The 23964-nt window shown below is 35.3% G+C and overlaps 1 protein-coding gene across 7 annotated transcripts in view; it reads right to left on the bottom strand.

Annotated features, from left to right (window-relative positions):
* Nucleotides 1-23964, bottom strand: part of ANKRD12 (ankyrin repeat domain 12) — a 67355-nt gene that overhangs the window by 2021 nt on the left and 41370 nt on the right. For all 7 annotated transcript variants that reach the window (XM_087707282.1, XM_087707286.1, XM_087707281.1 and 4 more), the window contains 8 exons: nucleotides 19533-19679; nucleotides 17495-17695; nucleotides 15659-15801; nucleotides 13970-14117; nucleotides 8682-13249; nucleotides 6414-6512; nucleotides 6006-6149; nucleotides 2335-2430 (listed from right to left, as the gene is read on the bottom strand). In XM_087707282.1, the coding sequence (XP_087563408.1) occupies nucleotides 2335-2430; nucleotides 6006-6149; nucleotides 6414-6512; nucleotides 8682-13249; nucleotides 13970-14117; nucleotides 15659-15801; nucleotides 17495-17695; nucleotides 19533-19679 (5546 nt within the window). The remainder of the gene's footprint in view (nucleotides 1-2334; nucleotides 2431-6005; nucleotides 6150-6413; nucleotides 6513-8681; nucleotides 13250-13969; nucleotides 14118-15658; nucleotides 15802-17494; nucleotides 17696-19532; nucleotides 19680-23964) is intronic.

Raw genomic sequence — 23964 nt, 5'->3', positions numbered from 1 at the left:
ACAGGACATAAATCACTTGTCATGGAGAAATGACTTGGATATTGACAGGGCAGGAGAGAGAGAGAGATATGTAGGTATTTCCTCTTTCTTACTTTGCAAACCTGGGTAGGGCAGCGCATTTGAATGGGAAAATATCAGTAAGAGAAATGAGGGCTGCTGGTCATGCATATGGCAACCCTAGTCCAATATGGTACTTGAAACTGAGGAAAGGTGAGTGGTTAACAATGGGTCTTCACTAAGGGTTCTGTTGCACACCAACTCCCAAGTGGAGCAGAGTAGTGAGGTGGCTCTTGTTTGCTGCTCCTGACAAGTTCCTTTATTTTTTCTTGTCCACGGGGGAGATTTGCATTTGCCTCAAAAAGACATCCATTAACTTTTGGGTATCTCGTCTTGGCTGGCCCAGGATCTGAAGGGACCCAAAAGGGCATTTTCATAGCCTCTTTGATATTATGAATTGCACCCAGCTGAAATGTCTATCTCAACATACTTGCAGAAAGAAGGTGCCCAACAAGCAGTTTGGCCAGCCAGTTTAGGTCATGCTGCCCATCTTTTTCTGTTTGGGTGTGGAAAGAGCTGCAGGGAAGTTAATTCTGTTACTCCCCATGCAGAGCAAAGCAATTGGAGATGAAGGGATTAAAAGAGAGTAAGCAGGCACACTATGTGAAAAATATTAGCTGTTGCTGAGTGCACTCATGGCTGTCAGGACCAGTACATTGATTTTGGTGTGTATTCCCTTCGTGTGCATGCTTAATCTGTTCTAATTCATTCTTCTCCAATCTCTCTGCAAGGAGGGAAAAAAGGAAAACAACAGATTAGATAAGGGAGAATGAAAGTTGACTATAATGATGACCATTGTGACTGAGGGGTACTGTGAAAGTCATAAATAGTTCTAAAATTATTTTTTCAACATGGTTGTAATTCTGAATGGTTGAGCCAGTGATTGGTAAGCAAGGACTATCTGTATTAATTTCAATGGGTTTTACTTTGTACCATGTATTTCTGCATATTTTCTATTGTCTAAAGTTGATGGGTCTTGCCTTAACTGTTTCCTTTTAAAAATGCAGAAGTACATTTTGCACCATTTTAAAAAAAAAAAAACCATTTATATATGCAAGTTACACTCTAACACAATTAAGATTCTAGTGATATGATTCCAAAAAACAGGAATGAAAGTTTTTATGGGTGCCCTATAGACCTCATCTTTGCTTTGTCATCTCTGAACTGCACTGGAAATATGCAAAATATCTATAGTTGAAGCATTTCCTTTTCAGAATATCCTGGTCTGACATAGAATTAACTGTTCCCACCTCAAAATTGGACATTGTAAACTAGATAGCTTCTGGGACACTGGGTCAGAATTGCATTCCAAAGTCTAAACAAGACAATCCACAGATAAAACATTTTGATTCTGAAATGTTCTGTGCATCTTTAAATTGCAAATATAATTATAGGATTGGTGTAGATTCACTGCTTATGAATTGCTTAATTTAGAGATTTGTTTTAGCTATTATAGCTAGTAACATTGAAAATGTTCTCACCTGTTTTCCTGCTGCAGTGATGTGCTTTTGGCACATTAGCTTCCTTTACACATAGCCTAAAATTTTACTGTATATTGTTTCCTTCAAATAGGGTTCTGTTTAAATTAGGAGGAAATTTGCTTTTTAACTTCCACTGAAACAAAAGTGGTTGAATGTATTTATTTGTCTTGACTGTGTACTTGGAAAAGTGTATGAAGAATATCTGAGTTAGAATTCTGCTATACTGTAAAGTACGGGTGTCAAACTCGTGGCATCATGTTCCTGTCACATGACGTATCGTAATGTTTTTCACCTTCATGGAGCTGCATGACAAATCTGGTCCATGGGCCGCCAGATTGATACCCCTGTTCTAAAGTGTACAATGACCACCATTGGCTCACTCATCTAGTCAGTGGGAGAAATATCTCACTACACAATTCTTCTAGTATTGCATTAAACTCAGAATAAAGGATGGAAAAGCTTCCTACATGCATGGAAACTGGGAACTGCTCCTTCTAACTCAGTATCATATAAAACAGTTTTGATTAGCGTATAGAACAGAAATGTGGATATAAATGCTATGATATCAGCTATGCTACTATTCCTTTCACATTTGAAATCTAACAGCAAATACAGTCTTTTTAGAATAGCTCTACAAACATTTTGGGACATTCTTTAGCAGAAGAGCAATATAAAATGCTATTTCTACTTGAATTTGCAATAACACAAAAGAGATGGATAGAGTGGGCAGCATGTCTAATGGCTAGAAATTTTTAATGGAAAAATATTTTGGGAGGAGTTCAATGAAGATACGTACCTTTAATTTGTCAAATTTGTCATCTACATCCTGTAACCATGACATAAATTGCCTTGCATTAAATCGGTCTCTAACTGATGCTTTACTGTCATCAGTCTGTAAATTAAACATATTAAAATTATACATGTTAATTATAGGCTAATGTCCACTCATTCCCATGCTATATAATGTCTTTGATAGATTTATATGTTTAATGATAACTACAGTTTGTCTGTAAAGGTGATATTATTTTTAAGGAAAAACTTAACAGTATTTCAATTTAGTGGAAGAATTAAAATTAAAAAAATGTGATTTGCTAGACAATCCAGAGAAATCTTTATTGTGCAATCTCTTTTTCACTATAGGTAGTTCTCCCTTAAACCTCACATTTGCACCGTCAACTCTGTCACTTAAGTGATGCAGTCATTAAACAAAACTTCACCTGACCACACTGGATTTATGACAACATTTATGCAGCAATTGTTACACATCATGTGATTACAACTTCCAATTTTACTGCTGGCTTCTCTATTGACTTTGTTTATTGGAAGCCAGCTGTGATGTTTGCAAATGTGATGCTGCGATGGTTGTAAATCTGCACCTGTTATGAAGCACCTAATTGTTAATCAACTTGTATCTTTTTAAGTCCCCTACAGTGTGTGTCTTCTTCATAAGCTATGTCTTTAATAATAGTTTTTAATTCAACAATATATCTGCATTATAAGCTCTATTAATACTCTTCTGACAGTTCATAAAATATCTGTATATATTTTTCTACTGCCTACAGCCACTTGGCTTCAAGTCATATGCAAAGTAAAGAAATTTTACATTAATATCACAATGCTTTCTTTGTGGAATGAATGAATTAATATAAATAGAAATAATGTTATGTATTTGGAAAATTTATAAAATGAAACATTTTAACATAATTGCAATGCTCATCATTTTATAGCAATATTTATAACAATTTGTTTAGAAAATCAAGAGCGGTCATGTTAAAATTTAAATATCGTGGTCATCATTCATAAGATAAATATAAAATGGAGAAAATCTTTAGGGCATATACACAAGAACTTAAGGAATGTTGTGGTTGATCAAACAAAAATTGTATCCAACCCACAATGTTCCAATGAAATTTAAGGTGTCACAAAAGCAATGGTTCTCCCATTTCTCATTTATAAAAAACCATTAGTCAGACACATATTCCTTTTATTTAAAAAAACCTTAACAATTAATGTATATTTTTCATGAATTTTAACCCACCCCTTAAGTTATAGTGTTGAAGCCATTACTTTATATTTCATACTAATAAATTTCTTAACTATGTATTGCATTAAAAGCATCTTTTGCCTTTTTTGAATAAAGCTGAAGAACCATGAACAGTGTTATAAAACATATGCACGATTTTGAAGAACTATATTATTGTGTACTGTTGTATTTTATTAATTTTACATAATGGATGACAAAATTAACTATTAAAACATTGTCCATTACGATCATGAATGCAGTCCCTTCTGAAAACTGAGGATCAACACAACAGCAGCCCCCTAAAATAGTATGCTACACTCCAGAAATTCAGAGGAACAGCAGGACTTGATCTTTACTGTCTTTCAAAAAGTTGAGAGAAGGGTATAACCTGCCCTTATGGGACAAAACTATTTTTAAAAATCGGGAGACCACTAAAAAGGCCTTCTCCTCGACCTCTTCTCCAAACATCTCTTAGAATACTCCTTCAGACGTATGTTTGTATGTGATTTAAAGGTTCCAAAATTGACCGATTTTCACTTGTTTACAAGACAACAATCAAAACCTCAGTTAAAGTATCAAGGTGAGTGGCAATGAAAACATAACAATGGTAATAAAAAAGCTGTTTTGTTGTGAAAAGGTTGTTTAGGGTAATTCAGTTTCCCATAGTAATAACATTGCCAGAGAGAAGCAGCACAATCTAGCTTCGGTTTTCTTCACCTATTGGAAATGTAGGACATTAGTAGCTGATCCCAAAATGATCGGATACATCAGGCAAATGTTGGAAACAGTAGTTCTCTTAGATGCCCAAGGGCCAAACATGAAGAGCTTTATACCAATAGGTCAACACTAGCATCTTCAATTCTACTCAGAATTGTAGCTCTGCTACAATGATGTTATGTGCTTCCAGTGTTAGGAATGCAAATATGCAAGCTACATATTCCAAGTCAGTTATGTAAAGTGAGCTACAGTAGTTCGATTGGGTGGTGGTGATGGCAACAGTTTTGGAGTTAGGAGTTGGTAGCACAGTTTTGCAGTGGTTCTCCTTCCTCCCTCCATAGCTGGTTCCAGTTAATGTTGTTGGGAGGTGGAGAGGTTGAGTTCAGGTCTCTGCAACTGGCACCCCAGGGCTCTTGGATCTTAACCCTAACCATTGAGCATGGGATGTATCCTCAGTATAGCTCCACTCCTTAAAGAGCAGGTGATGCTGGTATGGCACTGGCTGAGTGCCTGGAGCTGTAAGGGTCTGGATGGGAAGAAACTAGTTTTGATCCAACCCTGGCAAGATGGAGTGGCTTTACGTTTTTGATCTCTCAGGTCCAGGTGTTACATTATCTTTGACTCGATGAGGAAGCACTTTCCTGAGCTGGTATGCAATTTGGGGAGTCCTTCTACACTCACAGAACTTGCTTTACCTCCACAACACCTGGGAGACTTTGCTCCTGATCATTCATGCCTTGCTCACTTTCTGCTTGAATTACTGCAATGCACTTTATGTAGAGTTGCCCTTGAGGAACATATGGAAGTTACAACTACTGCAGAATGTGGTGTCTTCCATAATACTGTATGCTGCTGGGTTCATCCACATCACAATCCTGTTGTGCAAGGTGCACACTGGCTTTCAGTTTCCTTCTAGGTGCAATTCAAAATGCTAGTTATTACCTTTAAAGTCCAAATGGCACAAGATTAAGTTATTTGTGAGACAGTTTCTTGCTAAGAACATCTTCCTGTCCTATCAGATCAAATAGGGTGGGCAGGCTCCTAGTCTCTTCCCTTTAATGTTGCCATATTATGGACCTAGAAAGTGCGCCTTTTCTGTGGAAGCCTAAAGTCTACGAACACACCCTTCTGCAAGGTTCAGCAAGCCCCCGCCCCATCCGTTCAACCTTTCAAAAACCACTTGCTTTCTTCCCAAGTGCTAGATACAGAGAGGTTGATGGGATGAACCTGAATGAGAAAATTTAGCTATAATGCCACTTTTTTGTTTTAATGTATTTTATTGTAGATAGATATTGTTTTATTTTGAGGTTGTGAGCCACCCAGAGGTAAGCTTGAGGTGGAGAGCTATAGAAATGTTATAAATAAACACACAAACAGACATACATATACACATACTATACTATACACATACTATAATTGTGTCCTTCTACAGCAGGTATGATTGTAATTTGCATACCAGCTTATGCTGGCAAAGCTGCCTTTTTAACTATGGCCTCCACCTGCTGTTCTAGTAGTACCCTCAAATCACAAAACTTTTGTTTCATAGATGTTGCCTACCCATCCAAAGACAATACTAGTTATCAACAGGCAATCCCAAGACAAACAAACCTCATGGAAGAACACAAAGGCACACAACTTTTCTACTATTTTCAATTAACTGCATGGATATAAACATTCACAATGAGTCAATAATTTTCCTTTTATCATATTTCTTCAAACAACTTTACCTGTGTATCAAGAGGCACGTTATATACTTCAGCATCCAGCAGTACTGTACATGCACTAAAAGGCAAAGTCTGATTTGCTAAAGTTCTTGCTGCTCGATAATGGACTCGTAGTACTTCTTGCTCATTGGAAACAATAAGTTTTTCCTAAATAAATTAAAAGACATATAATTTAGCTAAATCATATAATCTTTTATTAATTCAAAAATACATCTTGTTACTCTGAAAAACTAACCTTTCCCTATACTTATGAAGGAATCCTGTTAAAAATATACAATGCATTGTATTTTAAAATTCCCTTGAAAAAATGGAAATATTTAGTTCTGAATCAACCAACTTAATAATATAATTTCTTATAATTTTCATTTAAAAAAATGAAAACCTCTTAAAACCTCTTTATTATTTTATTACCCTTTCAATACTGTGTTGTAAACGAAGTTTCATCCTTACAACTTCTTGCTGTCTAAAGAGTTCCTTAAGTGGATCCGATAATGATGGTGGTGGTGTGATCTGTGAAAGAAATATCACTTTGATATAAATCTGTATATACAAAAGATATATATTCTAATATGTAAAGGATACATTTGATGGGAGGTAAAAGTTGCAGTATTTAAATGGTGGCTAAATTTGGGGCAAAATTGAGTATTAAAAATGAAACACTTGCTGTATATTCTCTTGAACTTTTTAAAATACAGTAATTTAAAAATACACTGAGAAATAAGGTTGGGCTTGATGTAAGGCTTGGTTCTAGTAAAATTGATTGTTCATACAAGATTATTCTAAATATCTGCAATCCTGCATCACCAATCCCTTAGACTCCCAAGAGTATCATTAACAATACACACCAGAAAAATATTACCATGCATTTAAAATGCTCTCGCCAGAAAAATATAAATAGGAAAAAAAGGTAAAGCCAGACAAAAAGCCTATGCAATGTCCAGTTTTCTCATTTTTGTCAGCCTAAAGTTGTCTGCAGTAGCTAAAACCAATCCTGGAAACTTTCCTTCCCTAATGAATGTGTGTACAAACCAGTGGTGGGTTTCAAAATTTTTTAGAACCTCTTCTGTAGGTGTGACCTGCTTTGTGGGAGTGGCTTGCCAGCCATGTGACCAGGTAGGAGTGGCTTGCCAGCTATGTGATTGGGTGGGCGTGGCCAACTTGTAAAATGTGGTGAAAGTCACTTAACCACACTCTTGCTTAGTAACCAAAATGTTGGCTCAGAAACTCTGGCATTGAAGCACGCAAGTCTTAAAGCTGTCAAGTTTCAAGACCCTTGCACCCCTAACCCTTTAGAAAAATACCCCAGGGATGTTCAAACTTGACAGCTTTAGACTTGTGGATTTCAACTCCCAGAATTCCTCCTCTTGTTCTTTATCTTGATGATGTGCAGATGGGTGGACCGGAGGGAGCTGGAACCAGTTCTAAACTAGATTTGTGGAACCTCTTCTATAGAAGAGATTAGAACTTGCAGGAACCCACCCCTGGTACAAACATACTTGTATGTACACAGACATAATCTGCAGTCACTCCAAAAAAATCAGGGCCAGGTCGAGGTTGACATACATATATAAAAATACAAAAGAACTATTAAATGCAATAAATAACTAACAAAAAATGCTTGTAAAGATAAATCTTTTATAAAGCAAAATCCCACATCTATATATACATCCAACAATTCTTTATCTCAAAAACAAATAATTGTCACATAGAAAAACATACATGTACTCATATGTGTTCCCTATTCTTTTTTCTGAAAAATAGCAAGAAACAACAAAAAAGACAAAATAAAGGCTGAAGAGAACAAGAAGAAAAGAGAAAGGGGAGAGAGAAGAGGAAAAGGTAACTGAACAAGGAATTATATATTATTTATATATTATAAAAAGGGTCAAATTTCTTTGATTAAATACTCTCAAGTAATTGCTAATCTTTAGTTAATTTGCAAATGCTACCAACTTTTCAGCAGTGAAGTTTGCTATTATTTGCACCTCCTGCTTCTTGTTTTCTCCTATTTCTTTTTATCAGGCTGTCTTCATAGATATTTATGGGGGGAAGTTGTGTATCTATGAATTGATATAGGATAAATAAGGTGATTTTTCACCAAACTACCACACTAATACATAATAACTAAGCTAATTTGCATCCATTTTTGTATAAAAGCTGATGAGCTATCCTCACTATGTTTGGAATTTATGTAATTTTAAAAATGGAGGAATGTACTTGAGCAGGAACTGTCAGCCCAGGAGCATCTCCAAATTGCAGAGCACGTCTGAGCAAGAGGAATGCAACTGTATTCAAAACTAAGTATTACCCTGGAATAATTTAGCCAAAGGTCCAAAGTCAACCAGTTTTGAAAAGATTCAATCTAATGCTGTTCCTCTCCATCCAGACTCTGACATTCTCCAAATACATGATTTCTTCTGTATCACCTGCCAACTTATCTAACATATAAATCAGCTGGTTGTACCATGTGCAATTTTTTCATGAGGCACTCAAGATGTCTTTTTAAAATTCTTTATTTGCATAATATGCATTTTATATTTGTTGCAGGAGCGAATGCATGAGTAAAACATGATTATGTCAAACACCGATATTGTTAACTTACAATGTAGTGGAGTTTTGAAAGCAATAACTAAGAGCCAACAATTAATTCTACAGTAACTCAAATTCCTAGTTACTTACTGTTGGAATGCATATCTTGCTCAGGGGATTGCCATCTAGGAGGTATGATCCATTGAAGGTTACATATTCATCATAATACTGGGGTGCTTGAGGAATAACGCTACATAGTAATTTACGTTTCTCTTCTATTTTCTTTCTTATATGCAAATATTCAAAATACGGATTTGCTCTCTCTGAACTGTATGGCTGAATCTCTTCTAGTTTTAGAGAGTCTACAATAGCTGCCAGAGACTGATGAGTTTTTTCTTTAGCTTGCATTAAAGATGCATTTATTTGAACAGGCTGAGGAACACGTGACAGCTTTCTTTTACGTGGATGATGTGGCTGACCATCATCTTCCTCAGTTAATCTTATCCGTCCTTTCAAAGAGGCTGATGAATCAAAATCTCGTTCTGAGATCTGGGAGCAACTAGAAAGATTCTGCTTACTTTGATTAGCAAGGATATTTGCTCTATTCCTTGTAATTCTTTGAGGAATTTCATAGTGTTGTGCTTTGGGATCTTCTACGGCTTCTTCCAATTCTAATTTAATAGTTGGACTATATTTATGTACTTCATGTCCAGTTAACTGTGAATGGCTTTCCAAATTAGGTGGTAGGTACTGTTGTCTTTCTTCAATTGAATTGTTTTCTGCACTGTCCATATTATAAAAATTTCTATTGTACTCATTTGTAATTCCTTTCAGTGTTCTACCATTTAGATCTTGAAGATCTAGGACATTTTTATTACCAGCCATATGGGATGAACAGATGTCAATGGAATGGGCTTTTTCACCTTGGAACTGAACGTCAATTACAGTATTATCAAGTTCTTCAGCTTGTGATGTTTTATAAATGAGCTTGCTTACTGCTGATGAATTTGCACTGGAGTGTAAGCGGGGATCATTTGCAACAAAATCCTTCTCAAAATTTTGTGAAATATCTTTAGTAATATTTTCAGGATAAACTGTGATAAGCATATCTGCTTTTTTGTTGTTTGACAAGATGCTTTTTTCTATCTTTTTTTTGCTGGCAGCATCTATGTCTAAGATTGAATTGCTAGATTGAATGGAACTTTGTGAGTTCTTAATCAGAAGCTCTTGGCTGTTTGTATCTGACAAAGCTACATGTTTTGACATATACATCGTATCTGTGCTTGTCTGAATCTGAGAAGGGCAACATGATTGAACAGACAAAAATTCTGCCATTTCCTGGGATGTAGGATTTGATACATTTTCAGCATGATGATAAAAAGATTCAGAACTTTTCTGCTCTTTCATAGTTTTATTTTCAAAATTAGTTATGGCTGAGGCATTTGTTGCATCAAGCTCACAGCCTGAATAATTTGAACAGGAACACTCACTATTTAATGAAATAAATCTATCCAAAGGCACATCCCATGTTTTACTTGATGGAGTCGTATTATTATGTTCTAAATATGTATGACTTTCTCCTGATGAGCTTGAAGGAGCAGCGTTTTTACCAATTGCATCTAATGCATTAGGTTTATGAACTGGTCTACTTGGGGATAAAGCAGAACTGGAATACAAGCTGGTCAGTCCATTCTGGGAATCCTTTTCAAGCAAATTGCAACATTCATGTTTAGGAAAAGAATTATAACTTTGAACTGAGGGCAAAGTACTGTGATTATTTTCTTCTGGTACTCGGGACTGTTTTGTATTTTCATAAACAGCCGGCATACTGCATCTTCGCACTTCTACAACTGGTCTGCAATCATTTATAACAAATTTTACATCTTCAACTGATGCTGATCTAATATAAGCTGGAGGAAGTCTGTTTAAAGTAGATGCTTTATTGCGCTCTGGCAACTCTGATAAACTATCATTCTCATAGTTTGCAGGTGATTTGGCGCTAGGCAAAAATGGTGAATGTGAAAAAGACATTTGAGAATCAGATCCTTCAAGCATAAAATCTGAATCATATTCAACAACAGGTCTTGGAGGAGTTAATGTAGTATGACAAGAATCCTCTGAGCTAGCAATTGAAATCATGGATATTGATCTGGAGGTTAGTCCAGTTTTTTCACTTTCTGATCTAGGAGACCTACTTAAGCTACTGTCCAATGTTAAGGATGGTTTTCCACTAGAATTTTTTATATCAACTGACTGTGATCTACTGCTGGTAGCATCTTTTAGCTGCTTATCTTTCCCAGAAGCATCTGATAACTCTGAGCTTTTTGAACGAATCAGTTCTTTGTTCTTTGATTCAGTAAGTGAATATTTTATTTTATCCTTATCTTTTATTTTATTAAGTTCAGTACAGGATCGGTTCTTTAATCTTTCTTTTTCCTTTTGTTTTATTTTTTCTTTGTGTTTTCTATGCCATTGTTCAATTTCCAAATCTTTAAGACTAAGCATTCTTTCAAAGCTTGTCTGCATCAAGTCATCATTTAATAATCTCTTTTCTTTAGGTCGAGTGTCTTTAGACACTGGTAATGGTTTAGATTTAAGCTTTTCAGTGTCAGATTTCAATTTAGATACATTATTTTGTTGCATTTTATCTTTATATTTGTCACGTTCTTTGTATCTGTCAATATCTTTATCTTTTTTATCCTTCTCTCTTCCATCAGGAGTTTTCAGCAATTCATCCTTTGGCTTCTCTTTTAAGAATAAAGTTTTTTCAGTACTGCATTTTTTCTCTTCTGCTGTTTGCTTCATGTTTGTAATTACTGAACTATCACGTTCTTTCGATTTCTCCTTTTTTTCCATTTCTTTTTCTTTGTTTCTACTCTTTTCCATTTTAGAATATTCATTATCTTTTTCAGAACTCTTGCATTTCTTATCATTGCTGGTTTTTTCTTTAGATTCTGAAAAGTATTTATCATTTTTTTCTTTATCGTGCTTCTTTTCAAATCTTTCTTTGATTTTTTCTTTGTCATCAAGCTTTTTAATAGTACTGAAGCTTTTTAACTTATCATGTTCTTTGTTTGTTTTTTCTACCTGTTGAATGTATACTTTTTCCTTTTCTTTTATTTTTTCATTATTTTCAAGAGAATCTGATTTATCCTTTTCTGCTTTATGTTCACATTTTACTTTTTTCTCTTTATCTGTATTTTTTCTTTCTATTTTTTCAATAGAAGAGTTGCGCTTTTCATTTTTTTCTCTATGATCCTTTTTTTCTTGTTTATCAATGTCCTCCTTCTCTATTACATTTATATTTGTTGACATATCCCTAACACCTAAACAGAAAAAATCTGCTTCTTTATCAAGAAATATGTTATGCTCTTTTGTTTTCTCTTCCTTGTCATTTTCTTTTTTAGTTTTTTCTCTTTCTTTTTCTTCTCTAAAAATTTTATCTTTTTGAAAGCTTCTCTCTTTTACGTATTTGTCTTCTTTAATTAAGATCTTTTCCAATTTAGATTTCTTCTCTGACATTTGAGGGTCATGGTCTACAGTTGACGTATCTTCTGCCTCATCACTTTTGAAAAAATTTTCTTTCCAAAATTCTCTATCAAACTCAACATTCCTCTGGACATCCTTGGAATTCTCCTTATGCTTATATCTTTCTTTCTCTCCATCCTGTTCCTTTTTATGCTTATCCCTATCCTTTTCTTTATGCTTCAATTTATGCTTTTTAAGCATTTTCCCCTCCTTGTCAATCTTCTTCATCATAGTGTCAGAATTTTCAAAGATTGGACTGTTATCTTCATCTTTGGACTGTTTAGGACTGGATTTCTCACTAAATTCTAAAATAAATTCTTTCTGATGCTTATTTTTGTCTCTGTTCTTGTAAGACTTATTAGTAGAATTTTCTAAAAGAAAATCAGTATCTGCATTATGATCATATCGAATTAATTCAGACTGTGAAGTTACCTCTGATCCTTCTGGAGATAAACAAATTTTAACGTTTTCTTGTTTAAGTGTTGAAGACTGTTTTTCATTAAAGCCACATGGATGCTTAGGGGATCTACTAGGAGTAATATGGAGTAAGGACAAAGAAGAATCCTCCTTCGGGCTAAATGTTTTTCGGAAATTATCATCTTCTTTACTTTTGTCTAATGATTCTAACAGAGAAACACCCAGGTTTGTCATTCTAGAATGATCTTTTTCCTGTTTTAATTGCTGATTTTCTTTATTTTTGCTTTGATTTTTTACTTTTCTTTTAACTTTTCCTTTTTGTTTATATTCATTATAAACATATTCTTTTTTAGTCTTTGCATCAGAATTTGAAATTTCTGTAACAGTACATGAAGGAGATATAATTTTTTTGTCTTGAAGAATGTCTTCATCTGAACTTTCAGAACTTGAATACAGCACTCTGGAAGGTTTCTGTTTTTTATTTTTAAATGATTTTGGAAATGATAGTTTTTCCTGGCTAAGAAATAAGTTACTTTGTTCTGTTTCAGACATATCTTCTTTTCTCAGATCTTTTCGTGGAATATGTCTATCATCTATAATTTTCTTCACTTCATCATCATCATCATCTTTGAATTCATATTCATCAAGAGCTGATGGAAGAGATGTTTTATTAGAAACATGTTTGTTGTCATTAGCTAGAGATTCTTTCTCTGTCTCAGAATCCATATTGCCGTCTATGCTGGAAGGATTTACAGATGGTGCTTCATCAAGATCTAGAATAGAAAAAAAGGTTGCTGCTGTGGTTCATTCCTTTACTATTAATGGAAATAAATCTTATATATTTGTCATGCATTTTCTAGCTCAATTTATTGTAGTAGAAATTATATAGAAATAAATATGAAATATGCTACTTTAAGAAAAATTAATTGTACACTAAAAATATAAACAGGAACATCAGAAATAGCTGGAACAACAGGAGGCCCAAATGTTTTATTTTTATTGCACTATAGTTATCTTACAATAATATGCCATTTCTGCTTCAATGACAAAAGCTAGGACCTACAGGTGTAAGGACCTCCTCCTTTGGAATAATTGTATATTTTACAAAATTAAAATATGTTTTCTTACTTCTGTACCTGTCAAGGAGGATACTTTTTGAAGAGACTTGAAATAATCAAGCAAACCTATTTTATCCATTACTATCTCTAAACACAGCAGTTGAAAAAAATGTACATTTAATTTAATGGATTAACAAAATAATTCCAAGTTCATATTTACAGTGTTATTACAGTAATAAATTTTACATATATACCACTTTCAATTTATTAAGTCAAATTCCCTGGATTAACTTAAAATTTGCAAGTCCTTGATGTCAGCATTTAGCAACAAAGAGCCCATTTGCAAATCCCTACTTGTGCTAGTATTTTGAAATATTGCACAATTTAAACATAGTATATACAAACACAGTTTATTTAACATCATTTTTTTCTGACCTGAACAGCCATCTTCATCATCAGAAATAGGAACTTCTCTTTTCAGTAATAGTTCCAGTTCTTCTGTTTCTGCTACATCTACAGGTCTTTCACCATGTTTATTGGCTTGGAATGGATTACCACCATGTCGGAGGAGCAACTTCACAATCTGAAATATTAAGTTCATTGTAACAAAAGCCAAATTTTACAAAAGTTTGATCAGGAAATAAACTGAAAAACTAACCTGTATTTTTAACACTCTTACTCTTAAAAATGCACCATATTATACTGATCCTATCAATAAATGATAGAATGATAGATATGATCAAAAATGTTGAAATCCTCATACTTCTTATATGGAACATGTCATCTGATTACTCTAAAGCAGTTTTTGAAGTATTGGATTAATTCTTTTTAAAAAAAAACACTGACTATTTATTAGCCTACAATGTTTAAGGATTTTTACATAATAACCCTATAATCAATTTCTGCCAGCTAAATAAAAATAGGACTTGGCAGAACTTTAAATACTCTATCAAAGCAAATATTATATCAAAACCTGACATATAAAAAGGCTTTGACATAACTTGAAACATGTCATCAAGACAGATATTTTATCAAAACATGATAGAAGTATTAATATGTTTGAGATTTAGTGTTGGAAAATACCATAGACAGTTGCCGGGTTGGGGGGGGGGTGTAACTGCTCAGATCAACCCCGAATTCTTACTTGAAACAAAAATGACAGGCTCAGATTACTCTATTTGTCATATTATATGAAAACCTAACTCCCTGGAGAAGTCTATAGTACTGGGATAGATGGAAGAAAAAGAAGGACAAGCAGCAAAATGGATGAACTTACATACAATGGCAAAAGGCACATTATTGGAGGACTAGGTTGAGGACACATTCTCCTGGATAAAATCTATGTGGTTGCTAAAAGTCAATACCAATTTGACCCTTAATAAATTTCCCTTTAGTAGGACAAGCTTCCATTCCCTGCATCTCTAAACTGAGATACCAGACATTACATACTTAACTCTCTGTATCTTGCTCTTTGCCATCACAACTTAATAAAGGAGCTTCTTTCCTTATAAAGATTCTTGAAACATTAACCTAGGTAGATTGTCTATGGGGATTCTCAGTCATCAGATCATCAGTGTCCTAAAAGTGCTTTTTAAAAAGGTAATCGTACTTTCTGATTTTTCTTAAAGACATTTCACTTGTCATTCAAGAAACTTCTTTGGTTCTTCAGAATTAAAGAAGCTTCTTGGATGAGAAGTAAAATGTCTTAAAGAAAAATCAGAAAGTCCAACTTCCCTTTTTTTAAAGCATTTTTGGGACACCCATGACCTGGATAACTGAGAAGACCTATGAAGATTCTGTTTCCTTTGCAGGCTTCTTTCCTCAATGGCATTAATACTGTGTATTTTTACAGATAAAATAGTTGAGCTATATTGTGTAATTCTTCTTTATTGCCATATATATTATTGTTGTGATTGCATATGATTTGAATCTCTATCTTAATAGATACCTTTAAATGCACAGTAAAATAATCACCATTGCCTTTTCCACCGATGCTGGTAACAAATTATTCATATCCAAGGGCCTAATTGATAATATAGGATTCCTTTGCTATATTCTGTTTAGTAAGCTTTATTAAAAATAAACACATATTATGTATTTAATTTTTCCATGAATGGTATCTACCTTCCTATGTCCACTGCTTGCAGAATCATGGAGTGGTGTATCATCATCTAAGCCTTGAGTATTTACATCTGCCCCTGCTGCTATCAAGACTTTAGCAACATCATAATAACCAGCATTACAGGCTTCATGAAGTGGTGTCCAACCTATAACAAAAGGCAGAACATAATTTTAGTTTTATTGTTTTGCCTTTCCAAATTTTTGAAATGCAGATAGTATTTTTTATAAGTAAGCTTTAAATTAAAGCTAGAGTATTGTTTTGTTTTATACATTGCACATAATACAGTTTGCCAGACCTGTACTTATTTCATTGCATTTATTAAAATCAAAATGTTATTCTTTGTTACTCCACTTTTGGGGTTGTACTAATGCCACATACTCCCAAACTATTTATATCTACCGTATTTTTTGGAATATAAGACGCTCCGAAGTATAAGACACACCTAGCTTTTGGGGAGGAAAACAAAAGTATCTGCCTCTGCCTCTCAGCAATTTGCCTCCTTGCAACAAACAGTACAGACAACATACACTGTTTGTAGTGTTATATTTCAGACTATACTTGTACAGGTGCTGTTAAAATTGATGTGCTTTCTGGAAGTATAGTTATTCTCTGCTATTTAAAAGAATAGCACTTTTTAAAACAACAGCACTGGGCCTCTTCAGATCAAGCATTTATTTTAAAAAGCTTCTTCATTTTGTTAAGGTGTCTAGAATAATAATAAAGCAGTCTTTAAAAAATAAGTCTAATAATTTGAACATTCTATCGGCATTTATAGTTGTTGACTTACCTCCTTGCAGCAAACAGCCTGATTAGCACAAAAAAAAAAATCTGCCTCTCAGCAATTTTCCATGTGGAGCAAACAGCAAGTTTCACTTTCAATTTCTCCCGATCATCAGCTGTTACAGGCTGCAGGGATTCCTATAGCTTATTGAACTCTCCGCAAGCCCCGTTTGCTGCAAAGAGGTAAATTGCTGGGAGGCAGAGGCCAAAGGGTTGAGGCTGGTGGGTGGGTGTGACTACATTCAGTGTGTAAGACACACTCAAATTTTCACCCTCTTTTAGGGGAGAAAAGGTGCATCTTATACTCCGAAATATACGGTAGTGGACCTGGATAAAACTCCTGCAGAATCTGTCCCATCTAGATTCTATTTGAATCTTGAATCGCCTGTAGATGAGGTAAACGTTCAGGCATTTGAAGTCCAGAATTGCCCTCCATCCCCCCGAACTCTTCAGGACCACAATGAGGTTGGAGTAGTAACCCAACCCCTGTTCCTCCATCGGGACTGGTTCCACTGCCCGAATTTCCAGCAGGTGCCGGATGGCAAAGGCCATTAGGTGGTGACGGGTCGGATCCCGAGACAGGGGAAAGGTCCTGAAGAGTGTCGGGGGCAGAGAGAGGAACTCCAGGCGTAGGCCATTCCGCACCATCAACCTGACCCAGGCATTTGTTGTTATCTGATCTGCAAACTGCTCCAGGTGGCCGCTTATGGGAAGACTTTGGTTGAAGTAATTTCTCCTTGCAGAAGGGATGGCCGCCTATCCGTAGTCCCTCCTGGTATTACCATTGGAAAAGAGGACATGTTTCAGTTTCCAGGTGAAACTCTTTTTTCCAATTATACCTACACTCTAGAACTCGTGAGAGGTGGGAAGATGACTATTACCCATTCCTCTGCTTCTAAGAAACTCTAAATATTTGAATTCACTGCTTTTTAAAAACATATTGTAAAGAATCTTACAGTAAATCTGGAATTCAGTTTCATATTTGATAAGGGACCAATAATTTTATTAATTGTAAAATACATTAGTTAGTCTTAAAACTGACTACTCATCAAACTTACCTGCAAAATCTTTCACGTTCACATTTGCACCAAGACTAATTAATTCTTTAACTTGTTTAACATCACCTCTAATTGCAGCTGTATGTAACGGGGTTTCCCCTCGTTCATTTCTTTTGTTAACTTTATCTTTTTGGCGTGAAGAGGAGCTTGGTGTTTTCTTTTGTGTGGTCACTGTTTGTAAAGGGTGATTTAAATTAGGATCTACAAAAACAAAGTTCAAAGTATGAAATCAGTAAAAAAATTCAAAAATGAATGTTAACAAATTCATTATTCAGCTATGTAAGCACATACTCTACTTCTCATTCTTTCTCTACATACTTTCACATTCTCTCTCCCTCCTTCCTTCCCTCCCTGCCCCCCCTCTTTTAGCATGAGGATTAAGGCATCACACTAGAAACCATAAGATTGTGAATTCTAATCCCAATTTAAGAACAAAGCCAGATTAGACCAGTCTCTTAACTTTAGGAAGCAGACAATGTCAATTCACTTCCAAAATCTTGCCAAGAAAACTGCAGGGACTGCGCTCTACATGGGGCTGCCCCTGAAGAGTTTTCAGAGACTACAATTGGTCCAGAATGCAGCTGCACGAGCAATACTGGGTGTACCTAGGTACACCCATGTTACACCTATCCTTCGTGAGCTGCACTGGCTTCCCATCGGTCTCCGGACACGCTTCAAAGTGCTGGTTATTACCTATAAAGCCCTACATGGCCTAGGACCTGGATATCTCCGTGACCGCCTCCTGCAACATACCTCCCAGCGTCCAATAAGATCGCACAGGGCAGGCCTTCTCCGGGTACCGTTGGCCACACAATGCCGTCTGGTGGCTCCTTGGGGGAGAGCCTTCTCTGTTGCTGCCCCGGCCCTTTGTAACAATCTACCCCCTGAGATCCGGACCCTCCCCACTCTCCCGGCCTTCCGTAAGTCTGTTAAGACCTGGCTGTTTCGGCAGGCCTGGGGCTGTTGATCTTGACTGAACTTCAGCCCCATTATAACTGAGTGCATGTTGTGTTTTCCGTTTTTAAGTTGTACTGTCTTGTGTTTTAATCTTTTTAAATATTTTTTAAATTGCTTTTATGTAAGCCGCCCGGAGTCCTTCGGGATTGGGCGGCATACAAATCTATTAAAATTACAAATTACAATTAATTGTCTAAGCACTTGCCAGCAATCAAGACTGATTCAAAGGTGTGGGGAGGAAAATGCTTGGTATCTCTCTATTCCATTTTAATATACAAACCATCAGAAAATACAAATCAGATTCAGACCATGGCAGACTAGTCAAGTGTTTGCAAAGATAAATTGATACTTATAGTTTCAATGCTTATCAATTAACCTTATTAAATGATATTATAATGCTGAGATAACTTCATTTTCTCAACTCAGCTCAAAAGTGTTGTGAGTCACTGATACATAATAAAACAGAATGAATGCAATTAATTAAATATAAAACACCCGAATCTAAACTGCTTAATATTAATTGCTGTTGAACCAAATATAATCTAACATTTGTAAACAGTTTATAATCAGAATAAACTGCATTTTTGTTGATACCTGATAAGATTAAATTTTAATGTTAGTTTTAAATAAAACTCCATTATTTTCAAGTTTACTGTATTTAAACTAGCCTGACTTGGAGGGAAAATAAATTGCAAAATAGTATTGTCAAATTAAAAATAAAAATAATTTAATTGTCAAATCAAGCCATGATTTAAATACTTTATTTTACTTTGCAACTACTAAAGATAGTTAATCAACAAATCAAACCTATGTATGTGTATTCAGAATACATGTCCCAGTACTTAGTAAAGCTTTTTGTCATGAAGGATGCCTCAAGATTAATCATGTTCCATTAATTGTCAGAGTAAAAGTAAAGTAATTCATTTTTTAAAATAATGTTGACCTATTATCCCAATCATCCCAAATCAGGAATAAATTGCAGTGCAGTTCCAATTAAAATCCAAATGTCCTGGTATGTTACCTTACCTTCTACATGCCTTTGATTAGAGAGTCATATACAAATGGAAGGAGTTCTGCTTACCTGGGCTGTTGTCTCTTGCAGTCATCTGCATAAGAAGGGCCATCTGTTTACGTTCTGATAATGGGTAACCAAAAAGAATGCTAACAGGTGCTGTTTTTTTATTTCCAGCTTCCTTTTTCATTTTCTTCTTTTCTGGAACTTCTTTCTCTGGAAATACCAGGAGACTCATAAGAGCAGCAAAATATTCCCAATTCTATCAGGTTCTAAATAAAACAAACATCTTCAAATTGGGAAAATAACTTTCTAAAGCTGTTAAATGACTTCCTTATGTTGATGGAAATCCAAAAACATTAAATATTCCTTCTGCCTGAGTACTGAGTAACTGAGAAGTACATAGAGCATTGGTCATAAACTTTGGAGAGTCAGATTCAAATACATGAAAAGCAACATGTTTTACTCTAGGGCACTGATTTAGTCAAAACACCTCAGCTCAATTATGCATAGAAGGCTTATATAATGAAGATGATAAATGAAGTCTATTTTATCAGCATAAACTCCTAAAATGGATGTATAGCTGGAAAAGTGGTACTGAACTGCTTCTTCATTGTTTATACACACACAGGTATACATATATATATTATACTATATATTAATGTGTGTGTGTGTGTATGCGTGCGCAAACACAGATGAATAATGGTTGCAGCATTGCCTTTAATGTGGGAGACCAGGATTCGAATCTCAGCTGGTACCTAAACATACCAATACGTGCCCTTTGAGCAAGACCCTTTAACATTTCATCCGTCTATCTCAAATATGAGAGTGACACAAACTAGGAAAGTAATACCAGCACAGATGTCTCCTGGATCAACAAGATCTGTGTCAGCTGTTGGGGAACCAGGACAATCTGACAATAAATGGACTACTAGAACAAACCATAAATGGACTAGGTAAGAGAACCTTGAACTGATGAATGCTACTACTAAATCTTAATGAGAGGGGATATGTGAAGCATATAAGGGAGGTACGGATGGACAAAAGACCTACATCAATACTAACTGAAAAACAGCTAAATTATCTGATTCTTCAACATAGTAAAGGGAAGCTGCTCTCTGAAAAAGGCCAACTACACATAACATACCAGACTCAAGAAGACCTACTAGATATGCAGCCAACAACTGAAGCTGGAACATCACTGTTACCTTCACCTTTAGAGAGCAGAGCAGCTGAAGTGAGGCATAAGATAATGGATAAAATAGCTGTAGTCAACCTTCAAGACCAGTTACCAAGACTTAGTGGAGAAGTACCATCCAACAGTAGTAGCATTAGCATGCTAAAAGATGCCAATAGAGCCTTCACGACAATTCCTATGACTACTATAACTCAAAACGATGAACAGATATACTGTATGGCATAACTTCTGTAATGCTGGAGATGCTTGGCTACATGATCAAGAACAGCACATACCCACCCTCTAGAAAATGAGGTTAGAGGCTAAGATCAAGGCAACTTAGACAGAGATTAGTCAGATGGTGGAATTACAGAAGGGTGTGAAGATTAAAGATAAGGTTTGGCTACTGAAAAAATACAAGGGCCTGACTTCATCTGAAGCCTTAGAGACAGCTACACAACTGGCTGCCAGATAAGGAGATATGCTAGAAAAGCAGAGGCCAAGAAGATAAATGTCCTGTTCTCCAAAGAACCATCCAAAGTATGCTCAAAACTGCAGTGCAACAACAAAGTAACAGCAGATCTATGAACAGCAGAAACTAAACAGTATTGGAAGAAGATATAAGAGAAACAGCAGACACATAACACCAATGCAAAGTAACTGCAAAATCCGAAAACAGATAAAATTAATTTCCCAAAACAGGAACCAGTCGCCATCATATTAACAGACATCCAGCAAATAACCACACTTATTGGCTAAAAAAAATAAAAATCAACAGTGCATGAATGCCTAGCAATACAGATGAACCAACTGCTAACAGCAGGCTCCCTCCCAGGCTGGCTAATACAAGGAAGGACAATACTGGAAAGAAATCCATCCAACTACCAATTAATAACCTACCTTCCCACAACATAGGAAGTCCTATCAAGGCATATGGTACAGGACAATATGGGCCAGTACATGAGCACAGCCCAGAAGGGCATCGGGAACCACCCCAGATGATCCCGACATCACATGGTCATAGATCAACCATACAAGACTCAAGATCTAGAAAGATCAATCTGAACACAGCCTGGATTGACTACAGGAAATTCAATGCCACACCCATGGATCTGTGAATGACTGGTGATGATATACAAAGTCAACAAGACACTAAGGGCCTTCTTCAAGAATTTAATGGGACTGTGGAATACTACACTGGAGTCAACTCAAGGCAACCCACACCAGACAAGACTCAAGGTGCAGACTATGTAGAAAAGCTCAAAGACGGTCCAATACATAACAGCAGGCTATAAGATTCAGGCAGGAACAGCATATACTGAATGACAAAACCAAGGATTTGGCACTGTATACATCTGCACAGTGTTGGGGCCAGACCCACCTAAGTCTCCATGGGAGATTCCACAGAAGGTCAACAGAGCTAAGATCCTGTGGGATTTCCAGATCCTGATGGACAAACAGGTATTGGCCAAATAACCAGACATTGTGGTAATAGACGAGGACCAGAAGAAAGGAATGATAACAGATGTAATTGTACCAAGTGACAGATACATCAGGAAAAAGGAGTATGAGAAGTAGAATACCAAAGTCTGAAGAAGAAACTAGAGAGGATGTAGAAAGCAAAGGCCAAAGTGCTCACAGTGGTGGTAGGAGTAGTCAGGCTGTGACTCCTAAGATGGGAGAGTGGTGCTACCATAACCCAGGAACAACATGAGAGCAATTTGTTCAAAAGAGTACAGTGCTAGGAATAGCTAAGATAGTGCGCAGAATACTCAAACTCTGATCCAAAGCTGCTTTTTCAAGAGACAACTGAACTTTCTCTTGAAAAAGCACCTTTGGGACAACCATGATCTAGATGACTGAGAGTCTCCACAGACCTCAAACTCTGAGGCTTCTGGTAAAAGGCAGATATTGAAGAAGAAACATATTATTATGAGAGTGAGAGAATATTTTTTAACTAAAAACTATTTTACTTATTTTCATAATGGAACATCATGATTTAAAATAGTATTTCTCTGTATTGGCAAAAACAGCTGGGAAAAATAAGAGAGAAGATGGAATACAGAAAATAAGACTTCAGTATTTCCTTTCTATAACATTTTACACATAATGCCGTATTCTATAAGTTTTTCACTTGATGTGTTGGTTTATTTAACAATTGGATTTAGTTTGATCATATGACTTATATCATGTGATACAAAATAAATGTCTTCAGAAATAATATAGCAGAATAGTAATTTCCATATCTTCATCCTAAATAATATAATTTTCATAGGAAATTCATAAATAAAAGTAATTATTTTTGTAATTGAATTTCATTGTCCTTGTTAACTGTACTTTTGCCATAATTATAATTTGTAATGTTTCATAAATAAGTACACATACTGATATTTTCTATATTTATGGCATTTTTCTTGGAAGCAACATTATAACATGAAGAAAAATGTACTGTTAGTAATATGACCACATATTCAAGAGCATTATGACTCAGTTACCTATATAACTCTGCAAATTTGTCAACAAGGTTTATTCTGATTTTATTATGATGTATAAGACAGTAAGCTAAGTTCCCAATTATAACTACATTGTCTCGATATTCCTTCAAAATAAACCAATAATTTTCATGTTGTGAGATCAGGTACATCAACTGGATGTACATGGAACCAGGAGAGAATTGATGGGAAGCCATGTTTACTCTAAAGATAAAATGAAGTGAGGATTAATATGCACCGATCAATAACTTCTCAACTTTTTTTTGCAACTATTTTAATCAGCAATTCTTCTTATAGCCACATGACTTAATTTCTCATCTTTTACTGGGCTATACATTTTCCTTCAAACCTCAATAATTTTATCTAAGAAATGTTGAAATCACTTCCCCATTCACTGAACACACAGAAAAGCACACATGCGCGTGTGCGCGCGCGCACACACACACACAGTATTTTTTCTGCAGTTTTGTAATAGGAAAAAACGTAGTGGTGCATTTGTTATTATATTCTGTAGGAAAATGAAATTCTTCTATAAAAATAGATTTGTTTAGTTTTTTAAACATCACATAAACTTACTGTTAATTATTGAGCTGTTGTATTGTATCAAAAGTATATGAAACCTGAAAAATGCTTTTGTTATGGATAAGATTTTTTTCTGTATTATATATTGCCTTTCAAACTAGATTTAGTAACAAAATTCCCTTTTCCATTTTATTTTTATTTTTTTCTGCAAATAAATTATATATTGAACAACTGTGCCATAGTAATTTACATATTTAATATTGTCATTGTATTAGTTTGGCATACTTATGAGCAAAAAGTAGGATTGCCA

The sequence above is a fragment of the Thamnophis sirtalis genome, unplaced genomic scaffold, assembly GCF_051295495.1.
Source record: "Thamnophis sirtalis isolate CommonGarterSnake01/CBP01778 unplaced genomic scaffold, rThaSir2_p1.2 scaffold_2, whole genome shotgun sequence".
Lineage (NCBI taxonomy): Eukaryota > Metazoa > Chordata > Lepidosauria > Squamata > Natricidae > Thamnophis > Thamnophis sirtalis.
The sequence above is the reverse complement of the archived record's forward strand: the minus strand, read 5'-3'. Positions and strand labels throughout refer to the sequence as shown.